The sequence below is a fragment of the Otolemur garnettii genome, unplaced genomic scaffold (assembly GCF_000181295.1).
Source record: "Otolemur garnettii isolate 467f Iridium unplaced genomic scaffold, OtoGar3 scaffold00011, whole genome shotgun sequence".
Lineage (NCBI taxonomy): Eukaryota > Metazoa > Chordata > Mammalia > Primates > Galagidae > Otolemur > Otolemur garnettii.
Genome location: NW_003852406.1, coordinates 3473270 through 3482206, shown reverse-complemented (window position 1 = coordinate 3482206; position 8937 = coordinate 3473270). Strand labels below are relative to the sequence as shown.

The 8937-nt window shown below is 38.6% G+C and overlaps 1 protein-coding gene across 2 annotated transcripts in view; it reads left to right on the top strand.

Annotated features, from left to right (window-relative positions):
* Window positions 1–8937, top strand: part of TRPM7 (transient receptor potential cation channel subfamily M member 7) — a 110129-nt gene that overhangs the window by 67929 nt on the left and 33263 nt on the right. For both annotated transcript variants that reach the window (XM_023509975.1, XM_023509974.1), the window contains 3 exons: window positions 229–507; window positions 4741–4915; window positions 7610–7736. In XM_023509975.1, coding sequence (XP_023365743.1) covers window positions 229–507; window positions 4741–4915; window positions 7610–7736 — 581 coding nt within the window. The remainder of the gene's footprint in view (window positions 1–228; window positions 508–4740; window positions 4916–7609; window positions 7737–8937) is intronic.

Sequence of the window (8937 nt, the reverse complement as noted above, 5' to 3'; positions counted from 1 at the left end):
TGTGGTCCCGGCTACTTGGGAGGCTGAGGCAGGAGACTCGCTTGAGCCCAGGCGTTGGAGGTTGCTGTGAGCTGTGGTGCCACAGCACTCTACCCAGGGGGATAGCTTGAGGCTCTGTCTCAAAAAAAACAAAAGACGTATAAATGCACTGTGATGTAATTGAACACTATGTATGTTTTAATAGGAAGAAATTGATTAAACCTTTTTTTGTTCTTGTTAAACCTTTAGATCTTTATGTCTGAAGCTGGGAAGATAAACCAGAAGATTAAAGTATGGTTTAGTGATTACTTCAATATCAGTGATACAATTGCCATAATTTCTTTCTTTATTGGATTTGGACTAAGATTTGGAGCAAAATGGAACTTTGAAAATGCATATGATAATCATGTTTTTGTGGTTGGAAGATTAATTTACTGTCTTAACATAATATTTTGGTATGTGCGTTTGTTGGATTTTCTAGCAGTAAATCAACAGGCAGGACCTTATGTGATGATGATTGGAAAAATGGTAAGTTGAGAGATGTCTGATCGTCCTTCTGGGCTTATTGATAATTTTTTTCTTAAATCACAAAAATGTGTTGTTATTAACACAGTTTTAATTGAACTGGTGTCTTGATATTTTGTTTTATTTTTCTTATATTCCAAACTACCATTCCTTATCTAGCTTTGGTCACCTTTATATTTGTAGTACTTATCACAGTGCCTGTCACTAGATTCTCCTTAGTAAATTTTTGTTGGTTCAAGGAATAAAGCTATTACAAGTGGGAGAAAGAAAAACATTAAAATACCAAGTCTCACTATGTCACCCTTGGTATGGTAGAGTGCTATGGCATCACAGCTCACAGCAACCTCAAACTCTTGGACTCAAGAGATTCTCTTGCCTCAGCCTCCCAAGTAGCTGGGACTACAGGCTCCTGCCACAACACCTGGCTATTTTTTATTGCAGTTGTCGTTGTTTTAGCTGGCCTGGGCCAGGTTCAAACCCACTAACCTCAGTGCATGTGGCTGACACCATAACCACTGTGTTACGGGTGCCGAGCCTGGTGGTTTTATTCTTAAGATTTTTTCTCCTTAGCAACAGACTATAAATTTTAAAACTTGGTAGTTATTCACCAAATAGTTTTTAATGTTTATTATTCACTGTTAGGTAAGACAGTATAGTAACTATTAGTATGTTGCCTCTAAACATCATGAAACTACATTTCTCTTTTTTTTTTTTGAGACAGAGCCTCAAGCTATCCCCCTGGGTAGAGTGCTGTGGCTTCACAGCTCACAGCACCCTCCAACTCCTGGGCTCAAGCGAGTCTCCTGCCTCCGCCTCCCAAGTAGCTGGGACCACAGGCGCCCGCCACAACGCCCGGCTATTTTTTGGTTGAAGCCGTCATTGTTGTTTAGCGGGTCCGGGCTGGATTCGAACCCGCCACCTTAGGTGTATGTGGCTAGTGCCTTAGCCACTTGAGCCACAGGCACCGAGCCCATTTCTCTTTTTTTTAACTTTACCAATTTTGCAGTTTTTTGAAATAATCTTATAATCTTTTTTTTTTTTTTTTGGAGACAGAGTCTCACTATGTCACCCTCAGTAGAATGTCATGGGATCACAGTTCATAGAAAGCTCAAACTCTTGGGGTCAAGCGATCCCCTTGACTTAGCCTCCCAAGTAGCTGGGACCGCAGGGGCCCACCACTACTCCTGGCTTGTTTTTCTATTTTTAGTAGAGATGAGGGTTTTACTCTTGCTCAGTCTGGTCTCCAACTACGGAACTCAAACAATCCACCCACCTTGGCCTCCCAGAGTGCTAGGATTACAGGTGTGAATCACTGTGCTGGCTACATTCTTTCTTTTATCACTGTGTCTTTTATATGCTAAGAGTTATACTAAGCTGAGGCTACAAAGATAAGACAGTGCAGTTCCTTATGGAATTCAACAATTGCATCTATAAGACTTTAATGAACAGATAGATAGCTATTGAAAAATGTTATAAACTTATATTTTCTATAAAAATATAAACACAGAAGAACTAAGAGCTAATTCTCTCAGAAAGGTTTTCACAAAGACTATGGAGTTTCAGAAGAGTTTAGAATATAAATAAGATTTTTTTCCTGATCAGAAAATTTCTAACCAGAGGAAGCAGCTTTGAAAAGCATGAAGATATAAAAGATTACCAAAAAAAATCTTCCTTACATTTTATATCTTCAGTAGACATCAGACTAATGAAAATTCCATGGTAAATGTTAAATTTCTCCCCCTCATTCTATATATATTGTACATTCAATCTGTGAATCCTTTTAGATATGAACAAACTGAGTATATGAATATTCTTAATTAAATTTAGAATAAGTACAAGGATGGTTGTCAGATAGGCTTCAGGTGAGAAGATGTGGAAATCTAGAGACCTCTATAAATCATCAGCCATAGAAATTGAATTTTAGGTTATTTCAGTACAGATTTGGTTTTATTTTGAATATTTGACTCAGCCATTTCTTTATTTGTTTATTTCTTTGAGACAGAGTCTTACTATGTCAGCCTCAGTGGAGTGCTGTGCTGTCACAGCTCACAGCAACCTCCAACTCTTGGGCTTAAGCAATTCTCTTGCCCTCAGCCTCCCAAGTAGCTGGGACTACAGGCGCCCGCCACAACACCCGGCTATTTTTTTGTTGCTGTTGTTTAGCTGGCTGGGCCAGGTTCGAACCCGCCACCTTCACTGTATGTGACTGGCACCATAACCACTGTGCTACAGGCACCTAGCCGGCTTTTTCTTTAAATACAGATAAATGTTTATATTCCAGAGTATATCAAATAACATAATAATAATGTTTCAAAGAGTTCTTTTTCCTTGTAAAATCTTTTAACCCAACATTTTGTTTATTGAAAACATACATCCTTTTAGTAATCCTCCCCAATGAAGGCATTTTGCCATTTTATAAACAATAGAACTTAAGTAAGAATGTGGGGAGTGTTAGGACTCTGCAAGTCACAAAGCCCCGCCTCTACATTTAAAAAGAGAATTTATTTGCTCACCTAACAGAATTTAAAGATGAAGGATCAAATCTAAATTCTTCATTTGAACTGGTACTTTAAGACTCTCAGCTATTGGCACAACTTCTCTTTCTAAGCCTATGCCCCTATAAAATTACTTCATGCAGCCTAAACTACTTATTGTCCCCTTACATTTCACATCTTGCCTTCCATTTCTTGCCACGTGTTTATTTAAAATACACATGAAAATGTCATAATTTTAGGCTGATTTATCATTACAATTATTGCTTACAGTAGATTAAAATACATCTTTATTGTAAATGTAGTCTCTTGATGTGCATAGGATTTTCTCTTCATATTATTAATCATGGATGAATAACATACAGCTAGAGTGAGAAAGCATTCGATTTTTAGATATAAATGTGGAGAACTTGTATACCTAAATAAGAAAATGAGAAATAAAGTTTTATTTTTAGTATTTTAATTCTTTGAATTTCCTCATGATTATGTTAAAATTCACATTGTGATTTAACAATGAAAATTGTTTTTCTATGATTTATTAGATTCTAGCTCGATTAGGCTTTTTTTTTACTTTATTGGATTTAACAAATTACAAACTATCTGACTTGCAAAAAGTATTTGCTACCCAAACATTGGTATCCTTTTTGGTCAACACGCATGCTAATAATTCAGCCTGCTGGCTCGGCGCCTGTGGCTCAAGTGGCTAAGGCGCCAGCCACATACACCTAAGGTGGCAGGTTCAAATCCAGCCCAGCCCACCAAAACAACAGTGATGGCTACAACTGAAAAAAAATAGCCAGGTGTTGTGGCAGGTGCCTGTGGTCCCAGCAACTTGGGAGGCAGAGGCAGGAGACTCGCTTGAGCCCGGAAGTTGGAGGTTGCTGTGAGCTATGCCACGGCACTCTACCTAGGGGGGTAGCTTGAGGCTCTGTCTCAAAAAATAATAATAATAATAATTCAGTCTGCTGTTTTGTTTGGCTCCTCGGAGGTTTTCATAACTCAGAACACGGCAGGGTTCAGGATAGGTAGGAAGTATTCCCCTTTTTTGTGAAGTAGGTAAAGGAAAAGTATTGAACGCAAGATGGCAAAGAAAGCCTGCTCCTCTATTATAAGAACAGAGGAGCTTTAGGAAAGGGCACTAAGTCTGCCCACATGTCTGTACGTTTGAAAATCTTCATGTATCCCAGAGATAGACAGTCTCCAAGTGAACCAGCAGTAAAGATGCCCATGACTTGCCTACCTTCATAGATTTTTTTTTAAAAAACATAATCTTGATGTTAAGGTTTCTGTAGTGATGAGACTTTTTTCTAGAAGTTATTAGGAAAGAAAAGAATGGCCAGGCACATGGCAAATGCCTATAATTTCAGTGCTTTGGGAAGCAGGTGGACTGTTTGAGACCAGCATGGGCAACACTGTGAGATCCTGTCTCCCCACCTCCCCCCAAAAGCTGACTATCGTGACATGTACCTATAGTCCTAGCTACTTGGAAGGCTGAGGCAGAAAGATCTCTTGAGCCCAGGAAATGAAGGTTACAGTGAGCTAAGATCATGCCACTGCACTCCAGCCTGGGGGACAGAGCAAGATCTGTCTCAGAAAAATTGTGTGTGTGTGGCGGGGTGCGGGTAGGGGAAATAAAAAATAACTTTAAAAATTCTATTATTTATTAGAACATCAGAAACCTATTTTAAGATGAAATTTATCATTATTTGAATTTTCTTGTATTTTCCTGTTCTTTTTTTAACAGGTGGCCAACATGTTCTATATAGTAGTGATTATGGCTCTTGTGTTACTTAGCTTTGGTGTTCCCAGAAAGGCAATACTTTATCCTCGTGAATCACCTTCGTGGACTCTTGCAAAAGATATAGTTTTTCATCCATACTGGATGATTTTTGGTGAAGTTTATGCATATGAAATTGATGGTAAGGATTTTATGTCAACAAATTCATCTTTTGGTTATTTTACTTTTTAGCGTCAGTATTGCATTGTTGTAATGTTGCATATTTTCAGAAGTCAACCTAAGCCCTCTCCCACAAAGGCAACAGTTAACTCCAGAAGAAACATACGAATTAATTGAAAAATAGTATTTTAGAGTTTTATTAGCTACAAGTAATGGAAATCTAGCTTATTTGGTTTACCCAATAAGGACATTTATTGGTTCATAACAAAGTTCAGAGATCGAGTGTTCTTCAGAGTTGGTTAATTCATAGCTGTAAGGATCCTTGTTCATTTGTATCCCACTGCTCTACAGACATGATATCTGATTCATACAGGTTTCTTCTACAAGATTGCTACTAGCAACAGGAGGACAAGAAACTTTATCCACAGTTCTCTTCAGAGGAAAAAAGTTCTTTCAAAAAATTTCCCCTGTTCAACCTGTCCTTTTATCCTGTTTATTTAAGTAGGCTTCAGCCTGCCTGTCTCCAAAATTGTTACCAGCCAGGGGGCTAAGATAGCCGTGATTACCCTAGACCAGTCAGGGTGGATTGGATATTGAGGAGTCAAAATGTTAATGACAAAAATAATGATCCTGTGTGAATCTGGGTTTTAGTGTGTGTGCATTTGTTTGTTTGAAACAGTCTTAGTCTGTCACCCTGGGTAGACTGCTGTGGCATCATTGCTCACAACAAGTTAACTCTTGGGCTCAGGCAATCCTCTTGCCTCAGCCTCCTGGAGAAGGCTATAGGTGGGGCTACAGATGCCTGCCACAATGCCCAGCTGGTTTTTCTATTTTTGGTAGAGATGGGAGTCTCACTCTTGCCTCTGGCTGGTCTTGAACTTCTGAGCTCAGGTGACCTACCACCTTGGCCCCCAGAGTCCCTGTGTGAATCTTAAAGAGCTTACTGCATGTTGAGTTTTCAGGAGATGACAGATTTTCAAGATTGCTATAGAAATTTGTGAGTATCTTCTCTTTTTTTTTTTTTTTGAGACGGAGCCTCAAGCTATCCCCCTGGGTAGAGTGCCATGGCATCACGCTCACAGCAACCTCCAACTCCTGGGCTCAAGTGAGTCTCCTGCCTCAGCCTCCCAAGTAGCTGGGACCACAGGCGCCCGCCACAACGCCCGGCCATTTTAGTTGCAGCCATCATTGTTGTTTGGCGGGCCCGGGCTGGGGATTCGAACCCACCACCTTAGGTGTATGTGGCTGGCGCCTTAGCCACTTGAGCCACAGGCGCCGAGCCAGTATCTTCTCTTGATAAGCTAATCAATGAGATCGCTCCCCCCTATTTTTTTTTTTTTATTGTTGGAGATTCATTGAGAGTACAAGAAACCAGGTTACACTGATTGCATTTGTTAGGTAAAGTTCCTCTACTCAACCCTATTTTTAAATAGAACATTAAAGACAACAGACTTAGAGAATATTAAGTCTGTTGTACAATTTTGTTACTATTCACATTTTGACTCTTACTTGTCTTAATGAAGCTAGATAATTTGTGAGCATAGACCATGCTGCCAGCTTTCAGGGATATCTTCTTCTGAACTCAGCATCTAGTTATAGAATCTTTATTTTGTTAGCTGTTTCTCTTAACCTTTCTTCTTTCTTCACTCTTCCTTCCTCCTACTGCCATCTTGTTTCCTCTACACATATTTATGGGTGATAAGGTCAAGGGCCATCCATATGGTAAGATGATTGTAGTTTGGTTAGTGGCTGGCCATGTGGAAGATTGTGGTCATTCATTGTTCTCAGCTGGTAATTAAAATAGTGATGTCTTACCAGCCTTATCAGATTTTGTGTATACTGACTTCTTGGCCAGTGTCATGTTAGGTTTTCATTGTTGTTTTTCTCATGATGGAGCTCTAGGTGTCTGTAAAGTGCTAGATACAGTTTTTTAGTTTCCTGCATTCTCTTTCTTGACTATTTGCCTCCACAGACTAATCTGAATAAAATGGAAATAAACTCATAAAATTAAAGGATGAAAGGAACTTACCATTAATTTGTCTGTAAACCATTTAAAGCAACAATACAGACAATACGAGAATTTCATAATGTATATACTTTAAAACAATTACCAAACATCAAGTGCTAAGTGTACTACAAATATTCGTATAGAACTTGTGTCACTAATTGATGACTATTTAATTCTGATCCTACCCAGGTTAGTTTTACTTTATTGCTTGTAGCTATGGTGGGGATTAAAGCTCTTCCTTCCCTATTTGTATTCTTTTATGTTCTGGCTTTAGGAATATTCTGAGTAGGGGTAATGAAAAGCAAGAAATTCAAATCTAATCGCTGTGTATTTAAGAAGCACTTCAACCTAGATTCTTTTTCACCCTTCTTTTGTGACATAAATTCAGTAATCTTTGTAAGTTTACAAGGTTTGCTATGACTCTTAGGGCCCAGATATTTTTATTTACAGAAATGTTGTAGTACAGCTGATCCAGAAATGTTGCCTTCCTTAATGTTCCTCAGGCTAAACCCTCTCTTGAATGGTAAATACAACACCTAAATACACTTCCCTTATGGTAGAATTGATAGCACCCACATTCCGCACAAAATCCTTTGTGTTGGGATACTTTTAAGCCAGAGTTCCTATCAAAACGTTAAGTGAAATAAGTATAAACACTGATTAATGGCAGTTAAAGTGAATAACTATAATTTCTTTTTCTTTTTAAAGTGTGTGCAAAAGATTCCACTGTCCCTCAGATCTGTGGTCCTGGGACGTGGTTGACTCCATTTCTTCAAGCAGTCTACCTCTTTGTACAGTATATCATTATGGTTAATCTTCTTATTGCATTTTTCAAGTAAGAAGTTTATTTGCTTATTATAATGAAATCAAGTAATGTATTACTCTATTCATTTTGAAGGAAATCAATAGAATTTATAAACTAAAAATTTTGAGGCTTCAGTTGTTAATATTATATTTGAAAATTACAGATAAGACATGCTTTTTTTTTTTTTTTTTTTGAGACAGAGCCTCAAGCTGTCCCCCTGGGCAGAGTGCCGTGGCATTACAGCTCACAGCAACCTCCAACTCCTGGGCTCAAGCGAGTCTCCTGCCTCCGCCTCCCAAGTAGCTGGGACCACAGGCGCCCGCCACAACGCCCGGCTATTTTTTTTTTTTTTTGGTTGCAGCCGTCATTGTTGTTTGGCGGGTCCGGGCTGGGGATTCAAACCCGCCACCTTAGGTGTACGTGGCTGGCGCCTTAGCCGGTTAAGCTATAGGCACCGAGCCGACATGCTTTTTCAAATCAAATGAGTTCCAAATTTTGTCTTTTTTATTTTTCAACATGCAGTTTTTTAACAAATTTTATCTTAGGATTTTTTTTCTGTTGCCAGGGAATACACATTCAATACAGAAAACAGGCAAACAGAAAACTCATCAATAATCCTACGATTACTATTTTGTTATACATTTTTCTATAATTTTTATGCATGTAAACTTTTTTCAAAAATATTCTTACATTATGTACTGTTTTTGACTGAGCAAAACATTGTGAACATTATTTAATCAGTACATACCCCTCTCCAGTGTTTCTGTTTGTTTGATTTTTTGGTTTTTGATACAATCTTGCTCTGTTGGAGTGCAGTTGTATCCTCATAGCTTACTGAAAGTTCAAACTACTGGGCTTAAGTAATCTTCCTGCCTCAGCCTCCAAAAATGACTACCATAAGACTATAATTTTTCTAGCCAATATGTCTTATTGCTTAATTAGATTGTAATTTTTACTCCCAGACACCACGCTGTTGCTAAGTCTTTGAAAAATACTTAAGTATTTTCTCAGAATATTTTATTAAATGTTAATTGGTATATGTACTTTTAAGGTTTTGTGTTTTTTGGGGGGTTTGGGGGGTTTTTTTGAGACAGTGTCATTGTGTTCCCATAGGTAAAGTGCCATCACAGCTCATAGCAACGTCAAACCCTTGGGCTTAAGCGATTCTCTTAATGGCCTCAGCCTCCCAAGTAGGTGGGACTACAGGCGCCCGCCACAATGCCCAGCTGTT